The 25,995-nt window shown below is 48.5% G+C and overlaps 1 protein-coding gene across 1 annotated transcript in view; it reads left to right on the top strand.

Annotated features, from left to right (window-relative positions):
• Positions 1-1,010: 1,010 nt before the first annotated feature.
• The window catches only part of RILPL1 (Rab interacting lysosomal protein like 1), a 66,565-nt gene continuing 41,580 nt past the window's right edge, over positions 1,011-25,995 (top strand). The window contains exons 1-2 of the mRNA XM_038763665.1: positions 1,011-1,323; positions 14,435-14,585. Of these exons, the coding sequence (XP_038619593.1) occupies positions 1,087-1,323; positions 14,435-14,585 (388 nt within the window). The 5' untranslated portion in view covers positions 1,011-1,086. The remainder of the gene's footprint in view (positions 1,324-14,434; positions 14,586-25,995) is intronic.

Here is a 25,995-nt window from a genome sequence, read left to right as displayed (position 1 = left end):
TCTCCTCCTTCACCTCCTCCCCTTCCTCCTCCTCTTTCCTTAGCCTTCCCCTCCTCGTCTTCTCTCTCCTCCTTCTCCTCCTCTCCCTCCTCCTCTTTCGTCGGCCTTCCCCTCCTCGTCTTCTCCTCCTCCCCTTCCTCCTCACTCAGCCTTCCCCTCCTCGTCTTCTCTCCCCCCCTCCTCCTCCCCCTCCCCCTCTTTCCTCAGCCTTCCCCTCCTCGTCTTCTCCCGCCTCCCCCCTTCCTCCTCACTTAGCCTTCCCCTCCTCGTCTTCTCTGTCCCCTCCCTCCCCACTCAGCCTTCCCCTCCTCATCTTCTCTCTCCTCCTCACTTTTAGCCTTCCCCTCGTCGCCTTCTCTCTCCTCCTCCTCCTCCTCCCCCTCCTGGCCCCCCTCTCCCTCGCCCCCGTCCCCCCCCCCTGCCGTGTCCGTGCCCCCCAGCCGGCCCGGCCCGGCCCGTCACCTCTCCCCCCGCACACCGGCCCTCTCTCCCCTGTCCTCTGTCCCCCCCGTCTTTCCTCTGTCCCCCTTCTCTCCCATCCCTCCTGTCCCCTGTCCCCCCATCTGTCCCTTCTCCCCATCCCTCCTGTCCCCTGTCCCCCCATCTGTCCCCTCTCCCCATCCCTCCCGTCCCCTGTCCCCCCATCTGTCCCCTCTCCCCATCCCTCCCGTCCCCTATCCCCCCACCTGCCCCCTCTCCCCCATCCCTCCCGTCCCCTGTCCCCCCACCTGCCCCCTCTCCCCCATCCCTCCCGTCCCCTGTCCTCCCCACCCCCTGTCCCCCCTCTCCCCATCCCTCTGTCTGTCCCCCCTGTCTGTCCCCCATCCCTCCGTCTGTCCCCCCCTGTGGCCCCGGGCCGGGCAGCGTCAGCAGCAGCAGCAGCCGCCGCCGCCGCCGCCGCCGCCGCCAAGTTAGGCCGTTGCACTGGTCTGTGTGTGTGCGGGGGTGTGCGTGGGGGTGCCCGTGCGGCCGGCCATGGAGGAGGACGGGGACGGGGACGGGGTCCCGGCGGGGAGCCCCCCGGGGGGCCCGGGCCCGGGCCCGGGGGCCTCGGCGCTGGAGAAGAACGTGGCGGAGCTGACGGTGATGGACGTGTACGACATGGCCTCCCTGGTGGGGCAGGAGTTCGAGCGGGTCATCGACCAGCACGGCTGCGAGGCCATCGCCCGCCTCATGCCCAAGGTGGTCCGCGTCCTGGAGATCCTGGAGGTGCTGGTCAGCCGCCACCACGTCGGCCCCGAGCTCCAGGACCTGCGCCTCGAGCTCCACCGCCTCCGCCTCGAGAGGGTCGACCGCATCGAGAAGGAGAGGAAGCACCAGAAGGTGGGATCCGGCCCGGCCCTGGACGATGGGAGAGGGGCGGACGGGGGCAGAGGGAGAGGAGGTGGAGGGGGGCCGGGAGCTGGGGCGGGGGGGGGAAGGAGAGGAGGTGGGATGGGAGCGGGGGTCAGAGAAGGAGAGAAGGAGGAGGTGGGATGGGAGAAGGAGAGAAGGTGGGATGGGAGCTGGGGTCGGGGAAGGAGAGGAGGAGGAGGTGGGGTGGGAGAAGGAGAGGAGGTGGGATGGGAGAAGGAGAAGGTTGGAGTGGGAGAGATGATGGACAGAAGGTGGGATGGGAGCTAGGGTCGGGGAAGGAGAGGAGGAGGAGGCGGGGTGGGAGAAGGAGAAAAGGTGGGATGGGAGCCGGGGTTAGGGAAGGAGAGGAGTAGGAGGTGGGATGGAAGAAGGAGAAGATTGGAGTGGGAGAGATGGAGAGAAGGTGGGATGGGAGCTGGGGCCAGGGAAGGAGAGGAGGTGGAATGGGAGTGGGAGTCAGGGAAGGAGAGGAGGTGGGATGGGAGGGGGGTCAGGGAAGGAGATGAGGTGGGATGGGAGCGGGGGTCAGGGAAGGAGAGGAGGTGGGATAGGAGCGGGGGTCAGGGAAGGAGAGGAGGTGGGATGGGAGCAGGGGTCAGGGAAGGAGAGGAGGTGGGGTGGGAGGTGGGGTGAGGGAAGGAGAGGAGGAGGTGGGGTGGGAGAAGGAGAGAAGGAGGGATGGGAGCAGGGGTCAGGGAAGGAGAGGAGGTGGGGTGGGAGCCAGGGTGGGGGAAGGAGAGGAGGAGAAGGTGGAGTTGGAGCTGGGGTGGGGGAAGGAGAGGAGGTGGAGGTTGAGTGAGAGCTGGGGTGAGGGAAGGAGAGGAGAAGGAGGTGGGGTGGGAGCTGGGGTGGAGGAAGGAGAGGAGAAGGTAGGGTGGGGAAGGAGAAGAGGAGGGGGCGGGGTGGGAGCTGAGGCCGGAGAAAGAGAGGAGCGGGTAGTGGTAAGGGGAAGAAGCTAGGGAAAAGCTAGGGTGAAGAAAAAATAATTGGAGAGAAGAGAAATGAAAGGGAGACGCTAGGAGGAGAGGAAGAGGAGTGAACCTGAGAGGAAGGGGAAAAGGAATGGTGTAAGGCAAAGGGGAACTGAGGAGAGGAAGGGACTGAGGGATTCAGCAGGCTGAGAAGAGAGGGAGGAGGAGGATTAGGAGGAAGCGAGAGGGGGAGGAAGATTAGGAGGGAAGGCGGGGGACGGAGTTTGAGGAAAGGAAAGACGGGATCCAGGGAAGAGAGGCGAAGAAAAAGAAGTATCAGAATGGTGGTAGTTGTGGGGTGAGAGAAGGAGAGGAGAAGGTGGGGTGGGAGCTGGAGTGGGGGAAGGAGTTGAGAAAGTGAGTATTTTATTGAAAGGAGTATTGGGGAGGTGGGAGGGGATTGAAAAAGGAAGCCGGGAGGGTGAGGGGGTCTGAAGAAGGAGGTGGAAGCGGAAAGTCTGTATCTCTTGGAGTACATAATATGAAACCAAGTGATTTCATAAAAGTTCATGGACAAACCCCCTGCCTTTGTTCCAGAGTTGCCCCCTTCCCCCTCTCTCTCAGACAATGCGAGGCACTGCTCGGGTGCCACTAGACTGGGAGCTCCTTGAGAGGAGGGATCATATCTACCAACTCCATTTCATTCCCCCAAGCGCTTAGTCCTGCGCTCTGCACATAGTAAGATCGCAAAAACTACGGTTGATTGATTTGGACTGTCTTCACCCGACCCATTTCCAGTCTCTGGACCTTGGGAGCTTGGCTGACCTTGCCTAACATTCAGAGAGTCTTCTCCCTCCAGGACCCTACATAATTTGATCCTTGGCAAACCCTCGTCCCCCAAAGGAAACAGAAATGTGGGAGGGGAACGTCTGTCGGTCAGTCTTATTTATTGAGCGCTTACTCCGTGCGTGTAGTCGGGGAGGGGGAGAGAGGAGTAGGATGTCTTATTTGGCACGCACCAGTCTTTCTGTCCGAAGCTGTACCCCCGGTAAGCCTTCCTGGGCCGTGGGTCCAAACCACAGCCATGGGGCAGCCCCACTGCTCAAAAGAGAGCAGTCCTAGAGCCGAGGAAAACAGGAAATGGGGAGACGTGTGGTTTCCTGCACCGACTTTCAGCCAAGGAAGCTTCAGATTAAGATTTTCGTTCACCCGGCCTCCCTCATCTCCCAGAACCAAAGTAAAGGAAAGGCTTCATGGCCTTTTGGAAAGAGAACGGGCTTGGGAGTTCGAATCCCAACTCCGCTACGTGCCTGCTGGGTGACCTTGGGCTAGTCACTAAAATGCTCCGTGCCTCAGTTTGCATCATCTGAAAATGGGGATTAAGACCGCGAGCCCCATGTGGGACACGCTCTGTGCCCAACCTGACTATTTTGTTTATCCCCCAGCGCTTAATACGGGGCCTGGCACCTAGTAAGAGGTTAACAAATACCATTTAAAAAAAAAAGTTAACTGCCCTTCACAGAGTCAAGGGGAACCGGGTCCTGGCAGTCTGAGTGCCCAGGGTTGTGTTCCTACACAGTGTGGCTTAGTGGAGAGAGCACAGGCTTGGGAGTCAGAGGGTATGGGTTCTAATCCCAGCCCCGCCACTTATATGCTGGGTGACCTTGGATAAGCCACTAAACTTCTTAGTGCCTCAGTTCCCTCATCTGTCAAATGGGGATGAAGACTGTGAGCCCCATGTGGTACAACCTGATTACCTTGTATTTACTCCAGCACCTTCTAGACTGTGAGCCCGCTGTTGGGTAGGGACCGTCTCTATATATTGCCAACTTGTACTTCCCAAGCGCTTAGTACAGTGCTCTGCACACAGTAAGCGTTCAATAAATATGTTTGTACATATTTATTACTCTATTTATTTATTTTATTTGTACATATCTATTCTATTTATTTTATTTTGTTAGTATGTTTGGTTTTGTTCTCTGTCTCCCCCTTTTAGACTGTGAGCCCACTGTTGGGTAGGGACTGTCTCTATATGTTGCCAATTTGTACTTCCCAAGCGCTTAGTACAGTGCTCTGCACATAGTAAGCGCTCAATAAATACGATTGATGATGATGATGAATAAATGCGATTGAATGAATGAATGAATGAACTTAGAACAGTGCTTGGCACATAGTAAGCGCTTAACAAATACCGTTATTATTATCACACCCATTGCTGACTTTACTGTATGATCTGTAGAACCTTCACCGGTGGTGAAATGGGATGGACCGGTGGTCTTTTGGAAATTCTCTGCAAGGCCGAGTCTAGAATGTAGTTACTTGTCATGGTTTGTAGCTAACAGCCCTTTCTTTCCATCTCCCCGGGACTTAAAAGTTATGTAAATGGGCTCTCAGTATTCTGGATTCTTTCGTTATTGCTCTTATGGTATTTCATTCAATCGTATTTATTGAGCGCTTACTGTGTGCAGAGCACTGTACTAAGCGCGTGGGAAGTACAAGTTGGCAACATATAGAGACGGTCCCTACCCAACAACGGGCTCACAGTCTAGAAGGGGGAGACAGACGACAAAACAGAACATGTGGACGGGTGTCAAGTCATCAGAATAAATAGAAGTAAAGCTAGATGCGCATCATTAACAAAATAAATAGAGTAGTAAATATGTACAAGTAAAATAAATAGAGTAATACATCTGTACAAACATATATACGGGTGCTGTGGGGAGGGGAAGGAGGTAGGGTGTGTGGGGGGGATGGTGGGGTGGGGGAGAGGAAAAGGGGGCTTACTGGGTGACAAGCAGGGCTCTAAACCCTGGTGTAGATCCAAGTTAATCAGATTGGACACAGTTCCCAGCTTGAGCCTCACAGTCTCTTTCCAATATTCATTCATTCAATCGTATTTATTGAGCGCTTACTGTGTGCAGAGCACTTGACTAAGAGCTTGAGAAGTACAAGTTGGCAGCATATAGAGACGGTCCCTACCCAACAACGGGCTCACAGGCTAAGGGGGAGACAGGCAACAAAACAAAAACATGTGGACAGGTATCAAGTCAGAATAAATAGAAGTAAAGCTTGATGTACATCATTAACAAAATAAATAGAATAGTATGCCAATATCTTCCCAATGGGAATATCTCTTCCCAATTCTTCTAGACTGTGAGCCTGCTGTTGGGTAGGGACCGTCTCTATATGTTGCCAACTTGTACTTCCCAAGCGCTTAGTACAGTGCTCTGCACATAGTAAGCGCTCAATAAATACGATTGAATGAATGAATGAATGAATATCTCGTTCACCCTGTTCCTCAGACCTTAAAGATTGCACCTCCCCACAAAAGACAATGCATATAGTGCTTCTTTCCAACATAAAGATCTCTAGCTTCTTTTCCTCACTAACACATTACAGCTGTCAAGCAGAAATGGCAAAGGGGAGCCTTTTTCCCAGCCTCCGAAACCGATCTTAATCCATCATTCCTGTATCTCTGTCCTCTCCTCTGCTCAGCAATCTTCCTTCTCCGCCCTAATCGACTCCCATGCCCATTGCTCCCACCAAATATTCCAATCAATGTCGTATTTATTGAGCGTTTACTGTGTGCACAGCACTGTACTAAGCGCTTGGGAAGTACAAGTTGGCAACATGTACAGTCCCTACCCAACAGTGGGCTCACAGTCTAGAAGGGGGAGACAGAGAACAAAACCAAACGTATTAACAAAATAAATTAAATAGAATAGATATGTACAAGTAAAATAGAGTAATAAATACGTACAAACATATATACATATATACAGGTGCTGTGGGGAGGGGAAGGAGGTAAGACGGGGGGGTGGAGAGGGGGACGAGGGGGAGAGGAAGGAAGGGGCTCAGTCTGGGAAGGCCTCCGGGAGGAGGTGAGCTCTCAGGAGGGCTTTAATCCCCACTGACTTTAAGGTAATCAATTGGATCTCTCCCTTCTTTTTCGGTCTCTTCTCTCACTACACTCAGTTCACACTCCTCATTCTTCTCAAGATAATCTAGTCACTATGCCTCGTTCCTGCCTCTCTTGCTGACAGCCTCCTTGCTACCTGGAACTCCCTTTCCCTTTTTAACCATCCGACCACTCCTCCCCTCATCTTCAAATCTCTTCTAAAGTCACATCTCTTCCAGGAGGCTTTACCTTACTAATTTCTAATCTCCCATGTCAGCCCTTCTGTGCTACCTAAGCATATCGTTGCTTATAACCCTCTGGAGCAGTTATGAACGGGTCTTCTATACACCTCTTATCGGTAATTTATTTGTGTCTGTTCCTCCCAGTAGACTGTAAACTCCTTGAGGGCAGAGAGCATTCTTACTGATTCTGTTGTACTCTCCCAGATCAATCGACCAGTGGTATTTATTACTACTACTAATTAAAAAAAATTACTACTAATACTACTAATAAAAAAAAATAATTGTGCTATCTGTCGAGCGCCTACAAAGTACTAGGTTGAATACAAGTAAATTGGGTTGGACAAAGTCCGTGTCCCATGTGGGGCTCACAGTCTCAATCCTCATTTAACAGGATGAGGTAACCGAGGCCCAGAGAAGTAAAGTGACTTGCCCAAGGTCACACAGCAGACAAGTGGCAGAGCCAGGATTAGAACTCATGACCTTCTGATTCCCAGGCCCATGCTCTATCCAGTATGCCAAGCTGCCCCATTTACTGTGTGCAGAGCACTGTACTAAGGTCTTGGGAGAGTACAGTCCTTAACAGAGTTAGGGCTAGAGGGGAGACAGACATTAAAATAAATTTCATGTGGCTCTGTCCAGAAGTAATGTGGGGGTGAGGGAAAATCAAAGGGTTTAAGGGGTGCCAGGCGCAAGTTCATAAGGGACGCTAAAAGGAGGGAGAAAAGGTTGGGGAAATGAGAGGTCATTCGGGGAAGACTTTTGGAGGAGATCTAATTTTAGTAGGGCTTTGAAGATGGGAGGGGGGTGGGCTGTCAGATATGAATGGCGAGGGAGTTCCAAGCCAAAGGGAGGACATGGGCTAGGGGTTGGCCACGGTGAGACAGATGAGATTGAGGTACAATGAGTAGGTTGGTGTTAAAAGGAGCAAAGTGTGCTGGCTAGCTTGTAAACCAGATGCTTAGTTCAGTGCTCTGCACGGAGAAACTGCTCAGTAAATATTTATTCAATCATATATATTGAGCTCTTACTACTACTACTACTACTACTACTAATAATAATGGCATTTATTAAGTGCTTACTATGTGCAAAGCACTGCTCTAAGCATTGGGGAGGTTACAAAGTGATCAGGTTGTCCCACGGGGGGCTCACAGTCCTAATCCCCATTTTACAGGTGAGGTAACTGAGGCCCAGAGAAGTTAAGTGACTTGCCCAAAGTCACACAGCTGACAATTGGCAGAGCTGGGATGCGAGCCCATGACCTCTGACTCCAAAGCCCGGGCTCTTTCCACTGAGCCACACTGCTTACTGTGTGCAGAGCACTGTACTAAGCACTGGGGAGAGCAATAAACAGACACAGTCCCTGCCCACAACGAGCCAACAGTCTAGAGGGGGAGATAGGCACTAATATAAATAAATAAATTACCGATATGTACGTAAGTGCTGCAGGGCGGTGATGGGTAGAGGAAAAAAAGGGAGCAAGTCAGGGCACGGCAGAAGGGAGTGGGAGAAGAGGAAAGGAGGGCTTAGTCAGGGAAGGCTTCTTGGAGGAGATGTGCCTTCAATAAGGCTTTGAAGAGGGGGAGAGTAATCGTCTGTCAAATACTGTTGAGTGATTATGTATTTCTCATTCCCCCATTGGGGTTTAACCCCCTGCTAGAAAAAAAGAGAATTTTAGAAAGGCTCAAGTTCACAAATAGAGGTGAACTAGAGAGCTGGGTGAACTTATCAATCAGTAGTATTTATGGAGCACCTGCTGTGTGCAGAACACTGTACTAAGCACTTGGGAGGGTACGACAGAGTTAGAAAATATGTTCCCTGCCCTCAGGTAATGTACAGTCGGACAGGTAGGGTGAAGAAGAGAATGGAGAGATGGCTCTGTGGATGAGTAGTGACTAAATAATAATAATAATGATGGCATTTGTTAAGTGCTTACTATGTGCAAAGCACTGTTCCAAGCGCTGGGGGGGATACAAGGTGATCAGGTTGTCCCACATGGGGCTCACAGTCTTCATCCCCGTTTTACGGATGAGGGAACTGAAGCACAGAGAAGTTAAGTGGCTTGCCCAAGGTCACACAGCTGACAAGTGGCTGAGGCGGAATTCGAACCCATGACCTCTGACTCCCAAGCCCGCACTCTTTCCACTGAGCCACGCTGCTTCCCTGAGTAGAGTAGGTGTATGCTGATTGATTCATTCGTATTTATTGAGGGGTTACTGTGTGCGGAGCACTGTACTGAGCGCTTGGGAGAGTACAGTACAAGAGTAAGCTGCGTCCAGAAGTTGTGTGGGCAAAAGTGGTTTTGTTCTCTGTCTCCCCTTTTAGACTGTGAGCCCACTGTTGGGTAGGGACTGTCTCTAGATGTTGCCAATTTGTACTTCCCAAGCGCTTAGTACAGTGCTCTGCACATAGTAAGCGCTCAATAAATACGATTGATGATGATGATGATGATGGTAGTTGGGAAGACAAGACCTAAGGAGAAAAACGAATGAAAATCCCACTGAAGGAGGTGGGATTTAGAAGGGCTTTGGTGATGGGGAGCTCTGTAGTGTGGTGAATTTGAAAAGGGAAAGAGCTCCAGCAGGAGAAAGATCTTCAATCAATCAATCAATCATCAATCACTGTGATCTACTAACCGTTTACTGTGCGCCGGATACAGGACTAAGCATTAAGGAGAGTCCAGTACACAGAGTTAATAGGCACATTCCCTGCCCGCAGTGAGCTTACAGTCTAGAGGCGGGTAATGATAAACAAGAGGTTAGTGTCAGGAGATGGGAGAATGAGGCCCAGCGTGGAGGTTGGCTTGAGAGAAATGAAAAGTATAAGCTGGAATGTAGAGGACAAAGGATGGGACGCGAAAGAAGGAGATAACTAATGATGTGGCGTAAAGCCAATTGTCAGAGATCTTTGATTCGGAGAGGAATGGATACCACCCCTGGAGCTTTCCGAAGAGTGGAAAATCATTTGCAGAACCTCACTTTAGAAAAACGATCCTCGGCCGCTTCTCCTACCCTTAATTTATTTTAGTGTCCGTCTCCCCGGCTAGGTTATAAGCTCCTTGAGGGCGGGGATCGTGTCTGCTTCTTCCATTGAACGCTCAGTATAGCACTCAGTAGATACCACTGATTGGTTGTTATCTAGTTCCAGGCACCAGACTTAAGTGTCTAGGCTGGAGAAGGGACAGACCAGTGAGGAGGCTGATCTAATAGTCTAGTTGGAATATGGCAAGTCCTTAACCAGGGTGGGGGTCTTTAGGATGGAGAGGAAGGGTCAGCTCTCTGAAGAGCTGTTTCTTCTGAAGAGAAAGGGATCCTCGAAGCAGTTTTTTAATGCAAGGAGTTTTTAGAGGGAAGAGGTTTATGCATTAAATATGCATCTGTCGCCCCTTAGCAGGGGAGAGGGGTGAAGATTAGGTTTTGATTGAATTTCCAGGCAGCTGCACTTGCAACAATCTCTTCTGAAATGTTTTCAGGGGACAGCAACCTTGCCCGGTGCCCGACTAGGTTTGCTTGATAAATGGAGTCAGTGGGCTCACAGAAAATTGGAGGACAAGACACCTGAGAAAGATGGTGATGGAGGGAAAATTACACACTCCAAGCACTCAGTAGGGAAAACAGCCCTTTAAAACCTGTCATTCCTGAGCCACCTGCACTGAATTTCTGAGAAAAAGAGAAGACGGATCTTTCGGGTTTCTCCGAACAAATATAAGCCCCCACACTTATGCCTCTCCTTCTCTTCAGTCTCACATTTCCTCCTGCCTTCAGGTTATCTCTACTTGGATGTCTTGCCGGCTCTTCGGACTTAACACGTTCGGAACCGAACTCCTCATCTTTCCAACCAAACCCTGCCGTGCCCGTGGCTTTCCCATCACTGCAGCCAGTGCCCGTACCCCTCCTGTCTCACAAGCCCGTGAACCTCGGCATTCTCCTCGACTCATCTCTCTCGTACAACCCACATATTCAGTCCGTCACCAAATCCTGTCAGTTCTGCCGTAACAACGTGGCTAAAATCTGCCCTTTCCTCTCCACCCCCACTGCTAACAAGTTTATCCAAGCACTTGTCCTATCCCGCCTGGATTACTGCATCGGCCTTCTCGCTGGCCTCCCTGCCTCCTGTCTCTCCTCACTCCAGCCTTTACGTCACTCTGCTGTGTGGGTCATTTTTCTAAAAAAACATTCCGTCCACATCTCCCCGCTCCTCGAGCACCTCCATCCACTGCCACGTCCAACAGAAATTCCTTGCCGTCGGCTTTAAGGCACTCGATGAACTCTCCCCTCTTCTCCTGTCTTAACTTGCTGATTTCTTATTACGACCCAGCCTGCACATCCGCCCCTCTAACCTGGCTCCCACTGTTCCTCGCCTTACCTATCTCACCACCGACCACTCTCGCCTGGGAATCAGAAGAGCCCGAGTTCTAATTCCGGCTCCACCGCTTGTCTGCTGTGTGACCGTGGGCAGGTCACTTAACTTCTCTGTGCCCCGGTTACCTCATTGGGGATTAAGACTGTGAGTCCCATTTGGGACGTGGACTGTGTCCAACCTGATTACCTTGTATCTACCCCGGTATTTAAGTACAGTACCTAGCACATAGTAAGCACTTAACATATCTTAAAAAACCAAAAAAAAATGTCACCACTCTCCCCACATTCAAAGGCTGATGAAAATCACCTCTCATCCAAGAGGTCTTTCCCTGACTGAGCCCTCATTTCCCCAACTCCCTCACCCTTGTATGCGACCCAGGCATTTGGATCTGTAAATAAATGGGCGGCATTTACAGACATGTACAGACGCATGCATGAGAAGCAGCGTGGCTCAGTGGAAAGAGCCCGGGCTTTGGAGTCAGGGGTCATGGGTTCAAATCCCGGCTCCACCAACTGTCAGCTGGGTGACTTTGGGCAAGTCACTTCACTTCTCAGTTCCCTCATCTGTAAAATGGGGATGAAGACTGTGAGCCCCCCGTGGGACAACCTCATCACCTTGTAACCTCCCCAGCGCTTAGACCAGTGCTTTGCACAGAGTAAGCGCGTAATAAATGCCACCACCATCATCATCATACTGTACCCTTTAAGCTGTTGATATTCATCACACCCTCAGCCTCACAGCACTTATGTATATATCTGTAATCTCTTTTAATCTCTGCCTCCCCCTCTAGACTGTAAGCTAATTGTGGACAGGAAACGTGCCTACCACCTCTGTGGTATTGTACTCTCCCAAGTGCTCTGCACACAGTAAGTGCTCAATAGTTACCATTGATGGATTGATTGACTGATTCTTCATCCTGTTCCTCTCCCATTAAAGACTCCACCTCCCCAAACAACTCATACTTCTTTCCACCTTAAAGTCTTTCCCCGCCCACCAACCTCTTCTCCTTTGCACTTTGCAGGCTTTCAAGTGGGAAACCTTATGCCCAGACATGTCCCGTGGCCTTGGCAAATCCTCGTGATCATCCCGAAAAGGGAATGGGACAATAGCGAGAAATATACCTCATCCAGAGGCGGCAGTTTCCTTTCTGCCGGGAGTGGGAAGGTGCACGTCCAGAGAATGGAGAAGAAAAAAATTGAGAGGGAAAGACGGTGGCAGATTTTCCCTTTCCTGTGCCTTATTTAGACCTTTTTTTAAAAAAAATGGAATTTATTAAGCACTTACTATGTGCAAAGCACTGTTCTAAGCGCTGGGGAGGTTACGAGGTGATCAGGTTGTCCCACATGGGGCTCACAGTCTTCATCCCCATTTTACGGATGAGGGAACTGAGGCACAGAGAATAATAATAATGATGGTATTTGTTAAGCGCTTACTATGTGCAAAGCACTGTTCTAAGCGCTGGGGAGGTTACAAGGTGATCAGGTTGCCCCTCTTGGGGCTCACAGTCTTCATCCCCATTTTACGGATGGGGGAACTGAGGCACAGAGAATAATATGATGGTATTTGTTAAGCGCTTACTATGTGCAAAGCACTGTTCTAAGCACTGGGGAGATACAAGGTGATCAGGTTGCTCCACGTGGGGCTCACAGTCTTCATCCCCATTTTACGGATGAGGGAACTGAGGCACAGAGAATAATAATAATGATGGTATTTGTTAAGCACTTACTATGTGCAAAGCACTGTTCTAAGCACTGGGGAGATACAAGGTGATCAGGTTGCTCCACGTGGGGCTCACAGTCTTCATCCCCATTTTACGGATGAGGGAACTGAGGCACAGAGAATAATAATAATGATGGTATTTGTTAAGCACTTACTATGTGCAAAGCACTGTTCTAAGCGCTGGGGGAGAGATACAAGGTGATCAGGTTGTCCCACGTGGGGCTCACAGTCTTCATCCCCATTTTACGGATGAGGGAACTGAGGCACAGAGAATAATAATAATGATGGTATTTGTTAAGCACTTACTATGTGCAAAGCACTGTTCTAAGCGCTGTGGAGATACCAGGTGATCAGGGTTGTCCCGCATGGGGCTCACAGTCTTCATCCCCATTTTACGGATGAGGGAACTGAGGCACAGAGAATAATAATAATGATGGTATTTGTTAAGCACTTACTATGTGCAAAGCACTGTTCTAAGCGCTGTGGAGATACCAGGTGATCAGGGTTGTCCCACATGGGGCTCACAGTCTTCATCCCCATTTTACGGATGAGGGAACTGAGGCACAGAGAATAATAATAATGATGGTATTTGTTAAGCACTTACTATGTGCAAAGCACTGTTCTAAGCGCTGTGGAGATACCAGGTGATCAGGGTTGTCCCACATGGGGCTCACAGTCTTCATCCCCATTTTACGGATGAGGGAACTGAGGCACAGAGAAGTTAAGTGACTTGCCCAAAGTCACCCAGCTGACAAGTGGCGGAGCAGGGATTTGAACCCGCGACCTCTGACTCCAAAGCCCATACATACTCTTTCCACTGAGCCACGCTGCTTCTCCAAAGTCATCATCAATCGTATTTATTGAGCACTTACTGTGTGCAGAGCACTGTACTAAGCGCTTGGGAAGTACAAGTTGGCGACATATAGAGACGGTCCCTACCCAACAGTGGGCTCACAGTCTAAAAGAGTGGGCTCACAGTCCTGATCCAAAGGGGGTAGGTTGTGTATATCGCTGGCATTTGCTTCCCAGCTCTCGCTGCTGTTTTCCTGTCCCTGAAATGGATTCCTGGCAAGGTCAGGGGAAGGGGGTGGGAGGGGACGGTGATGCCAGCTCCCCTCTGACAGGACAGGCACAGTCCCACGGTGAGAACAGTGCTTTGCACATAGTAAGCGCTTAATAAATGCCATTATTATTATTATTATTATTATTATTATTATGCCGGCCCCCTGGCCCGCCAAGGGAGGAACGTCTTTGGATCGGGGGCTCTCCGTGCCGCATCACTAGGGGTGGGACCAAGGTGGCATTGGAAAATGAGCCTTCTCTGCCACCCCTCGGGCCACGGGGCAGATGCCCAAACTCCTCCTGGGTTCGGCCAGCTGCATGCCAAAGCAAACTTCCAATCAATCAATCAATCGTATTTATTGAGCGCTTACTGTGTGCAGAGCACTGGACTACGCGCTTGGGAAGTACAAATTGGCAACATCTAGAGACAGTCCCTACCCAACAGTGGGCTCACAGTCTAAAAGGGGGAGACAAAACCAAACATACTAACAAAATAAAATAGAATAGATATGTACAATAAAATAAATAAATAAATAAATAGAGTAATAAATATGTTACATAAATATGATAAATATATATTATAATAAATATATGTATACACCTATATACAGGTGCTGTGGGGAAGGGAAGGAGGCAAGACGGGGGGGATGGAGAGGGGGACGAGGGGGAGAGGCAACATGGTGCCTATGCCTCTTCGTGGACTCCGTGCCCAGCCGCAGCCGTGCGCTGTTCCTTGGTTGCCGTGGTTGTTGGCCCACCCTATTGTGATGGAGTCCCGGTAAGGCACGGGGTGTGTTTACACCCCCAGCTCCCATCATTGGAGGGGCGCTTAGGGTTTTGGGAAGACCACACGCATGCCCTGCCCCCCAACCGTGTTCTCCTTCCAGGAACTGGAGCTTGTGGAAGACGTATGGCGAGGAGAAGCCCAGGATCTGCTTACCCAGATTGCGCAGTTGCAAGAGGAAAACAAGCAACTGCTGACCAATCTCTCCCATAAGGACGTAAATTTCTCCGAGGAAGAGTTCCAGAAGCACGAAGGTCAGTGGGGCGGTCTGATCCCCACTCGTGGGGTTGGAAAAGTCAGATCGCAGTGGGATGCCTTCAGTCTGGGACTCCCCTCTTTCTTTTAGTGAATCTGAAACTAAAATCGCTGCCTGAGGAGAAACCATCCCGCGTCCTCACTTCTAACAGTAGCTGTGGTGTTCGTTAAGTGCTCACCGTGAGCCGAGCGCTGTGCTCAGACACATGGAGCTCGCGGTCTAAGGAGGAGGGAGAAAAGATATTTAAATCCCCATGCTATAGAAAAGGGAACTGAGGCTCAGAGAAGTTAAGTGACTCACCCAAGGTCACAAAACAGACTAGTGATGGGGCCGGGATTAGAACTCAGGTCTCCGGACTCCCAGGCTGACGCTCTCACCGCTAGGCCGTGTCACTTCTCCAATTGAAGCAAGACGCAAAACACCCCATTTCTGTTTTTCCTCTTATTTTTAGTAAAATTAATAAGGATAGTAATTTAATCCCTAGTATATTGCAAAACCCCTTAGAGGCCAGAACCTTGTTGATTGTCCAAAATGTGCCTGGTACTCTGTGCTCAGTAAAGATTCAAATTGGCGCTGAGATTTAGATTATGATATCTTTGTTGCCCAGTGTAACCAACCGTCCATTCCTACCTCCCCCACAAAAAAACCCACCTTCCCTGCCGCAGACTATTTCATTTCTGACTAAAACAATCAGCAACTTCCTTGGAATAGATGAGTTAACTTTTATGTTGATTCTAAGAGCGGGAGAATGATTTTTATGGCGAACGGGTAAAAGAAAAGTCGGTTTTCGGTTTCTTTTCTGGCAGAGCCTCATCTTGTCGGTGAAGCTGTTGATTTTGTTGTAGCTCACCGGAATTGTTTCAAGTCTCAGCTCGGTGTCGTCATGAAAGTCTTCGACTCTAGCTCCATCCACAACGCGGCAAGGGACAAATAACAATAATTGCGGTATTTTTAAGTGCTTATTATGTGCCAAACACTGTAGTGGTTAAAAGATCATCAGGTTCCACGTGAGACTCACAGCAGGAGAGAGAACGGGTATTGAGTCCTCATTTTGCAGATGAAGGAACTGAGGCACAGAGAAGTTAAATGGCTTGCCCAAGGTCACACAGCAGTGATGTGGCAGGGAAGGGAAGGCAGCAGGGAAGCAGCGTGGCTCAGTGGAAAGAGCCCGGGCTTTGGAGTCAGAGGTCATGGGTTCGAATCCCGGCTCCGCCACATGTCTGCTGTGTGACCTCGGGCAAGTCACTTAACTTCTCTGAGCCCCAGTTACTTCATCTGTAAAATGGGGATGAAGACTGTGAGCCCCCCGTGGGACAACCCGATCACCTTGTAACCTTCCCAGCGCTTAGAACAGTGCTGTGCACATAGTAAGCGCTCAATAAATGCCATCATCATCATCATCATCATGTGGCAGAGCTGAGATTAGAACCCAGGTCACCGCTGTGTGACCTTGGGCAAGTCATTTAACTTCTCCGTGCCTCAGTTCCTTCATCCGCCTCAGTGCCTGTGCCTGGTAAAAATCCACATGCAAGTTTGACAAGCCAAGGCTAGCTGGGTTAGGCAGCTCGTCCAGCAGGGAAAAGCCCATTATCCAGAGCACGCGCGTGCCTGCACACGCATTCCGCACAAACACACATACACACTGGCTGTCAGGAATTCCCAGAATTCCAGTTGCAGAGCTACAGAGGCCCAGAAAAGAAATGCAGAAGCAGCTGGCTGTTAGCAGCCTTTGAGCACCTATTAGTGAAGCCCTGCCAAGACTCGGGGCAGATCACATAATAATAATAAGACTCAGGGCAGATCAAATAATAATAATAATGGCATTTAATAAGCACTGCAAAGCACTGTTCTAAGCGCTGGGGAGTTTACAGGTTGTCCCACCTGGGGCTCACAGTCTTAATCCCCATTAAGAGAGAGAAGTGAAGTGATTTGCCCAAAGTCACACAGCTGACAAGTGGTGGAGCCGGGATTTGAACTCCTGACCTCTGCCTCCAAAGCCCGGGCTCTTTCCACTGAGCCACGCTCTGCCCAGACCAACGGTGATAGGAAGGGGAAAGCCACATTTTTCTTATTTCCCTACTTTTTTATGGCATTTAAACCCTTACTACGTTTCAAACACTGCTTTAAGTGCTGGGGGGAGTACAAGTTAAGTCAGATACGGTCCCTGTCCCACATGGGGCTCACAGTCTAAGTAGGAGGGAGAACAGGTTATCTCCATTTTACAGTTGTGGAAACTGAGGCCCAGAGAAGGGGAGTGACTTGCCCAAGGTCACCCAGCAAGCAGCTGGCAGAGCTGGGATTAGAACCCAGGTCCTTGGACTCCTAAGCCGGTGCTCTCTCCACGAGGCCCCGTTGCAGGAGTGAGCGTCCACGACCTCTGATACACGATCTTTCTGGCCCCCGGGTCCGGACGGCTTCTGGACCTCTGGATTGCATTTCACTGATTACCGCCTCCCTCCACCCCCACAATCAGTCGATGCTGTTTATTGAGTACCCGCTGTGTGCACAGCACTGTACTAAACGCTTGGGAAAATACAGTATAATGGAGGCCTTCCCAGACTGAGCCCCTTCCTTCCTCTCCCCCTCGTCCCCCTCTCCATCCCCCTCATCTTACCTCCTTCCCTTCCCCACAGCACCTCTATATATGTATATATGTTTGTACATATTTATTACTCTATTTATTTATTTATTTAACTTGTACCTATCTATTCTATTTATTTTATTTTGTTAGTATGTTTGGTTTTGTTCTCTGTCTCCCCCTTTTAGACTGTGAGCCTACTGTTGGGTAGGGACTGTCTCTATATGTTGCCAACTTGTACTTCCCAAGCGCTTAGTACAGTGCTGTGCACACAGTAAGTGCTCAATAAATACGATTGATTGATTGATTGACTAAACATTTACTATGTTTCAAACACTGCTTTAAGTTCTGGGGTGAGTACAAGTTAAGTCAGATACAGTCCCTGTCCCACATGGGGCTCACAGTCTAAGTAGGAGGGAGAACAGGTTATCTCCATTTTACAGTTGTGGAAACTGAGGCCCAGAGAAGGGGAGTGATTTGCCCAAGGTCACCCAGCAAGCAGCTGGCAGAGCTGGGATTAGAACCCAGGTCCTTGGACTCCTAAACTGGTGCTCTCTCCACGAGGCCCCATTGCAGGAGCGTCCACGACCTCTGATACACGATCTTTCTGGCCCCCAGGTCAGGATGGCTTCTGGACCTCTGGATTTCATTTCACTGATTATCGCCTCCCTCCACCCCCACAATCAGTCGATGCTGTTTATTGAGTACCCGCTGTGTGCACAGCACTGTACTAAACGCTTGGGAAAATACAGTATAATGGAGGCCTTCCCAGACTGAGCCCCTTCCTTCCTCTCCCCCTCGTCCCCCTTTCCAGCCCCCCATCTTACCTCCTTCCCTTCCCCACAGCACCTGTATATATGTACATATGTTTGTTCATATTTGTTACTCTGTTATTTATTTATTTTACTTGTACATATCTATTCTATGTATTTTATTTTGTTAGTATGTTTGGTTTTGTTCTCTGTCTCCCCCTTTTAGACTGTGAGCCCACTGTTGGGTAGGGACTGTCTCTATATGTTGCCAACTTGGACTTCCCAAGCGCTTAGTACAGTGCTCGGCACACAGTAAGCGCTCAATAAATACGATTGATGATGATGATGAGTTAGTAGACATGGGAAGCAGCTTGATCTAGTGGGAAGAGCACGGGGCTGGGAGTCAGAGGACCTGGGTTCCAGTCCCGTCTCCGCCGCGTGTCTGCTGGGTGACCTTGGGCATGTCAGTTAACTTCCCTGTGTCTCTTTTTCCTCATCTTTAAAATGGGGACCAATCAATCAATCGTATTGAGCGCTTACTGTGTGCAGAGCACTGTACTAAGCGCTTGGGGAGTACAAGTTGGCAACATATAGAGACAGTCCCTACCCAACAGTGGGCTTACAGTCTAAAAGACCAAGACTGTGAGCCCCACATGGGACATGGACTTGGTCCAGCCTTATTATCTTGTATCTACCCCTGAGTTTAAAACAGCGCCTGGCACAGAGTAAGCGCTCAATAAATACCATTTTTTAAAAAAAGGAGCTTATGATCAACTGGGGGAGACAGTGAATGTGAGGAGGGTAATGGACTCCGCCGTTCCTGACATCTCCGTGACATGGGGGAGAGCCCGATCATCCTCTGTTCCCACTTTTCTCCCTCAGCAGCTCTTACCCTGGCATTCACACCTGCCGATGACTAGCAGAAAACCTGAAATCCAACAATAGCTCCTCCACCCTGCCAGCTCACCCCTTGCCGGGGGTGGTTTGTCGCTAACACGATCTCTAATATTAAAGAGAATTGTATTTTTCTGAACCATTTTCCGTATCCCGGTCAGAATGAATCATGGCGCGTGAGGCAGTTGACGGGCTATGGGGCGAAAATGAAATCTTAACACCGAGCCACAGATTTCAATCATGTCCCCGATGGGGACCGGTCCTGAGCTATTTCTGTTTTTAATTTAGCAGCAACTCTTGACTGTAGCTACCCGAGCAGATGCCACGCATGCCTTGCGTGGTTATTTTTATTTTGCATTGTAGACAACTATGGGAGCACAACAGGGACAAAAATATTCTCCCAAACTCTTCCCAGTGCCCACGGATCCTGGGAGCGACAGATCTAAGTTCTCTGGGTTCAGTTTTTGGTCTGGGTGGCAGTCAACCAACCAATGGTACTTACTGAGCGCTTGCTATGTGCAGAGCACTTGGAAGAGTACACTCGAACAAAATTAATAATAATAATAATGACAATAATGATAATTATGGTATGTTCATTCATTCAATCGTATTTATTGAACGCTTACCGTATGCAAAGCACTGTATTAAGCGCTTGGGGAAGTACAAGTCGGCAACATAAAAAGACGGTCCCTATATGTTAAGGGCTTACTAGGTACCAGGCACTGTACTAAGCGCTGGGATGCATACAAGCAAATCGGGCTGGACAAAATCCCTGTCCCACATGGGGCTCACAATCTCAATCCCTATTTTACAGATGAGGTAACCGAGGCACAGAGAAGCGAAGCGACTTGTCCGAGGCCACACAGCAGACAAGTGGCGGAGCTGGAATTAGAACCCACAACCCTCTGACTCCCATGCCCGAGCTCTGTCCACTGTGCCACACGTGTTCCCTACCCATGATAAGTTTATAGTCCAGAGTAAAATATGAATGTTTTATCCAAGGGTGCAGACTCTTGCTATTTTTTCTGCAGGAGGCCAGAAAAGCCAGCTCCCAGGAGCTGGACTGAGGCACAGACTTCACAGTGAGATGAAAAATCCATCTTTATTCCGTACCACCCAGCAAGCAGCACTCCTTGGAAGCTGCAAAGTCTTTAAAACCCTAAATCCATTATAAGTAACTCATGGCCATTCACTCATTCTGGAATTCATCTAAACAGTTAAATAGAAAGCAATTTAAAACTTTCTGGAATTCATCTAAACAGTTAAATAGAAAGCAGTTCAAAGCTACTTTGGGGTCCTGACGATGGATTTTTAAAAGCCAGCAAATGAACACGTCCTCTAAGGTAGTTCATCAAAGTAGGTTGGGAAAAAAAAAAAAAATCTTATATCCAGGTGCTTTACCAGGTGGAGAAGTTAACTAATTAGCTGGATAATTGTGAAGTATCCAGAGGGAGAGGCCAGCCTCTGTGTCATGGGAATGTAGGGAAGCAGCCTGGCCTAGTGGAAAGAGGATGGGCCTGGGAGTTGAAGGTCCTGGGTTCTAACCGCTGGTCTGCCACTTGTCTGCTGAGTGACCTTGGGCATGTCACTTAACTTCTCTGTGCCTCAGTCACCTCGTCTGTAAAATGGAAATTAAGACTGTGAGCCCCACGTGAGACTTGTACTGTGTCTTACTTGATTCGCTCACACCTACCGCAGCACTTAGTACAGTGCCTGGCACATAGTAAGCGCTTAACAAATACCATTAATATATACAAATATATATATATGTGTGTGTGTGTAATAATATATAATAATAATATATATATATATATATATATAAATATATATATATGTGTGTGTGTGTAATAATAATAATAATGGCATTTATTAAGCCCCTACCATGTGCAAAGCACTGCTGTAAGTGCTGGGGGGGGATACAAGGTAATCATGTTGTCCCACATGGGGCTCACAGTCTTAATCCCCATTTTACAGATGAGGTAACTGAGGCACAGTGAAGTGAAGTGACTGGAGCCCACTGTTGGGTAGGGACTGTCTCTATATGTTGCCAATTTGTACTTCCCAAGTGCTTAGTACAGCGCTCTGCACATAGTAAGCGCTCAATAAATACGATTGATGATGATGATTTGGCAGAGTCGGGATTTGAACCCATGATCTCTGATTCCAAAGCCCAGGCTATATATATGTATATATATAATCCTATATATATTCAACTGAATCAATCAATCATATTTATTGAGCGCTTACTGTGTGCAGAGCACTGTACTAAGTGCTTGGGAAGTACAAATTGGCAACATATAGAGACAGTCCCTACCCAACAGTCGGCTCACAGTCTAAAAGTCCTATATGTATATATATATATATATATATATATATATATATATATATATATATATATATATGATTCAGTTGAATAGTTTGCTATAGATGGGGCTGACATGTTTAGTATCACCACCATTCCGGAAGAAAATGCTTTCAGAACCATGATTAACTCAACTCTCAAAACCAAACTAAATAGCCAAAGAGTAGTCACCTTCACGGTTTAACACGTCTAGCTCAGCTGTCCATTTCCCTTTACTGATGAGCCCAGGACTGAATTTACATTTCTGCACATTCCGCGTACACGTTTCCTTCCCGTAGTAGCTGTTTCCATTCTTCCCACTTCCTGAAACGATGCCACGATGACGTACACTACAGAGGAAACTCTCGCTAGGGTCCGACTGTGGGGAGAAGAGGTAGGTAGGTGGGCCTCACAGCAATCTGAATTCCGTTTTTTACCTAGACTTGAGAATGTAAGCTCTTTGGGGGCAGGGAATGTGCCTGCTTATTGTTCACTCAATCAGATTTATTGAGCACTTATTGTGTGCAGAGCACTGTACTAAGCGCAACAAAGTAGACATATTCCCTGCCCACAACGATCTTACAGTTTAGAGGCGGACAGACATTAATATAAATAAATAAATTACAGATTTGTACATAAGTGCCGTGGGGAGCCCAAAACCACTGATGCTTTGAAATTATTTTCATTTCGTTGGTCCTAACGAGAGGTTGTATTAGTAGGATTATTTACTCTATTATTACTCTATTATTTATTATTATTATTTATTACTCTATTTTACCTGCACATATTTTGTTAATATGTTTTGTTCTGTTGTCTGTCTCCCGCTTCTAGACTGTGAGCCCGCTGTTGGGTAGGGACCGTCTCTATACGTTGTGGACTTGGACTTCCCAAGCGCTTAGTCCAGTGCTCTGCACACAGGAAGCGCTCAATAAATACGATTGAATGAACTGAATGAATGTGGGGCTGGGAGGGGGGAAAGAACCAAGGGAGCAAGTCAGGGTGACAGAAGGGAGTGGGAGAAGAGGAAAGGGGGAGCTTAGGAAAGGCCACTTGGAAGAGATATGCCTTCAGCTTAATAAATGCTATCATTATTTATTAATAAAGCTTTGAAGGGGGGGGTGCGGGGAAAGTAACTGTCGGATTTGAGAAGGGAGGGCATTCCAGGCCAGAGGCAGGACCTGGGCTAGATCATCATCATCAATCGTATTTATTGAGCGCTTACTGTGTGCAGAGCACTGTACTAAGCGCTTGGGAAGTACAAGGCGAGATGGAGACACAGTGAGAAAATTAGCATTAGAGGAGCCAAGTGAGCGGGCTGGCTTGTAGTAGGAGAGTAATAATAATAATAATGGCATTTATGAAGCACTTACTATGTGCAAAGCACCGTTCTAAGCGCTGGGGAGGTTACAAGGTGATCAGATTGTCCCACATGGGGCTCACAGTCTTAATCCCCATTTTCCAGATGAGGTGACTGAGGCCCAGAGAGAAGTGATTTGGCCAAAGTCACCCAGCTGACAATTGGCGGAGCCGGGGTTTGAACCCGTGACCTCTGACTCCAAAGCCCGGGCTCTTTTCCACTGAGCCACGCTGCTGCTCTGAGCTACGCTGCTTCTCTAGTGAAGTGAAGTAGGCTGTGAAGTAGACTGTGAGCCCACTGTTGGGTAGGGACTGTCTCTATATGTTGCCAATTTGTACTTCCCAAGCGCTTAGTACAGTGCTCTGCACATAGTAAGCGCTCAATAAATACGATTGATGATGATGATGATGAGGGGGCAAGGGGATGGAGTGCTTTCAAGCCAACGGAGAGGAATTTTTGTTTGATGTGGAGTTGGCTGGGCAACCACTGGAGTTTTTTGAGGAGCAGGGTGACATGTCCTGGATGTTCGGGTAGAAAAATAATCTGGGCAGCAGAGCGAAATATGGCCTGGGGTGGGGAGAGACAGAAGGCTGGGAGGTCAGCAAAGGAGGCTGATGCAGTAATCCAGGCAGAATAGGGTGAGTGATTGTATTAACGTGGTAGCTGTTTGGATGGAGAAGAAAGGGTGGATTTTAGCAATGTTGTGAAGGTGGGACCCATAGCATTTAGTGATGGATTGAATATGTGGGTTGAATGAGAGGGGGGAATCAAGGATGATGCCGAGGTTACAGGTTTATGAGACGGGAAGGATGGTGGTACCGTCTACAGTGATGGGTAAGTCGCGGGAGGACAGGGCCAAGTGCTTAGTATAGTGCTCTGCACACAGTAAGCACTCAATAAATAAGATTGGCTGACTGATTAAAACCGGCGGCAGTTCCTGCTTCATTCAGTGCTCCTCCGAAGAACTTTTTAGAAGTCTCTGAAAACAGGTTTAGAGAAAAGATGAATTTCCTGCGCTCTGAGGGGCAGAAAAATAAGTCCAGCTTCAGCTTTGCATTCATTCAGTTGTATTTATTGAGCATTGACTGTGTGCAAAGCACACAGTAGGTACTTGGGAGAACTTGGATTGTTCTTTCCCCCCTCCCGGCCCCACAGCACTTATCAACCAATCAATCAATCAATCAATCGTATTTATTGAGCGCTTACTGTGTGCAGAGCACTGTACTAAGTGCTTGGGAAGTCCAAGTTGGCAACATATAGAGACAGTCCCTACCCAACAGTGGGCTCACAGTCTAAAAGGGGGAGACGGAGAACAAAACCAAACATACTAACATAAAACAAAAACATAAACATAAACATAAAATAAATAGAATAGATATGTAGAAATGTACAAATCTGTAATTTATTTATTTATATTAATGTCTGTCTCCCCGCCTCTAAACTGTAAGATCATTGTGGGCAGGAAATATGTCCTCCAGGAGGCCTTCCCAGACTGAGCCCCTTCCTTCCTCTCCCCCTCGTCCCCCTCTCCATCCCCCCCATCTTACCTCCTTCCCTTCCCCACAGCACCTGTATATATGGATATATGTTTGTACATATTTATTACTCTATTTATTTATTTTACTTGTCCATATCTATTCTATTTATTTTATTTTGTTAGTATGTTTGGTTTTGTTCTCTGTCTCCCCCTTTTAGACTGTGAGCCCACTGTTGGGTAGGGACCGTCTCTATATGTTGCCAATTTGTACTTCCCAAGCGCTTAGTACAGTGCTCTGCACACAGTAAGCGCTCAATAAATACGATTGATGATGATGATGATGTTTTGTTGTATTGTACTCTCCCAAGCGCTTAGTACAGTGCTGTGCACACAGTAAGCGCTCAATAAATACAATTGATGATGATGATGATGTTTTGTTGTATTGTACTCTCCCAAGCGCTTAGTACAGTGCTGTGCACACAATAAGTGCCCAGTAAATCTGATTGAGTGCACAATCAAGCACTTGGGAGAGTACGACAGACCCATAAATCAGTTTTCTTAGCGCAGTTAGAAGAGAGAGAAGCAGGAGTCTCTTGAGGAACAACCCACTTTATAAGCTGAAAAGTGGCGCTCGGGCATAATCATCTTATCGAGCACTTAGAGGCAACAAACAGAAAAATCATTTCATCACAGACACCGGGAGGTTGTTCTGGAGCTTGGAAGAGGTTCATTCATTCAGTTTGCTGCCCTGGGGACCAGTGTAGCCGGTCCCATCATCATCATCAATCGTATTTATTAGCGCTTACTATGTGCAGAGCACCGTACTAAGCGCTTGGGAAGTACAAATTGGCAACATTGGTCCCAGATCCAGAACAGCCCTGGCAGTCGCCCCGAGGGGATCTTAGTGTTCGCTTTTCTCCTACTTCCTCCTTACTAGATCAGGCTTGTCCTTGTTGGGAATTCTAAAAGTCTTTTCCCCCTCAGAAGGCTATGTATTCAACCAGTCCTACTTATTGAGTGCTCACTGTGTTAGAGAAGCAGCGTGGCTCAGTGGAAAGAGCACAGGCTTTGGAGTCAGAGGTCATGGGTTCGAATCCCCACTCCACCACATGTCTGCTGTGTGATCTTGGGCAAGTCACTTACCTTCTCTGGGCCTCAGTTACCTCATCTGTAAAATGGGGATTAAGACTGTGAGCCCCACATGGGACAACCTGATCACCCTGTATCCTCCCCAGCGCTTAGAACAGTGCTTTGCACAGAGTAAGCGCTTAACGAAATCCCAATTATTATTATTATTATTATTACAGAGCGCTGGACTGAGCACTTGGTACATTTTGCAGACTTGAAAGGAAGAGATTGCTGGGTCCGGTTAGAAAAGAAACAGCACGGAAGACCCTCTAAAATACCCAACAATCATTTAGATTAAGTAATCATTCAAAATATGTACACACAAATATCCGCAATGAGAAGCAGTAAGGCCTAGTGGGTAGAGCCTGTGCCTGGAAGTCGGAAGGTCACGGGTTCTAATCCCGGCTCCGCCACTTAATAATAATAATAATGATGGCATTTATTAAGTGCTTACTACGTGCAAAGCACTGTTCTAAGCGCTGGGGAGGTTACAAGGTGATCAGGTTGTCTCACATGGGGCTCCCCATTTTCCAGATGAGGTAACTGAGGCCCAGAGAAGTGAAGTGACTTGCCCAAAGTCACACAGCTGACAATTGGCGGAGCCTGGATTTGAACCCATGACCTTTGACTCCAAAGCCCGCACTCTTTTCCACTGAGCCACGCTGTTTCTCTTGTCTGCTGTGTGACTTTGGGCAAGTCACTTAACTACTCTGTGCCTCAGTGACCCCGTCTGTACAATGGGGATTAAAACTGTGAGCCCCCCGTGGGACAACCTGATCACCTTGTTACTTCCCCAGCGCTTAGAACAGTGCTTTGCACATAGTAAGCGCTTAACAAATACCATGATTATTATTATTACCAGGGCAGAATCCCTTTAGGAT

Source organism: Tachyglossus aculeatus, chromosome 21, assembly GCF_015852505.1.
Source record: "Tachyglossus aculeatus isolate mTacAcu1 chromosome 21, mTacAcu1.pri, whole genome shotgun sequence".
NCBI lineage: Eukaryota > Metazoa > Chordata > Mammalia > Monotremata > Tachyglossidae > Tachyglossus > Tachyglossus aculeatus.
Note: the sequence above shows the minus strand (reverse complement) of the source record. Positions and strands in the feature narration are given on the sequence as shown.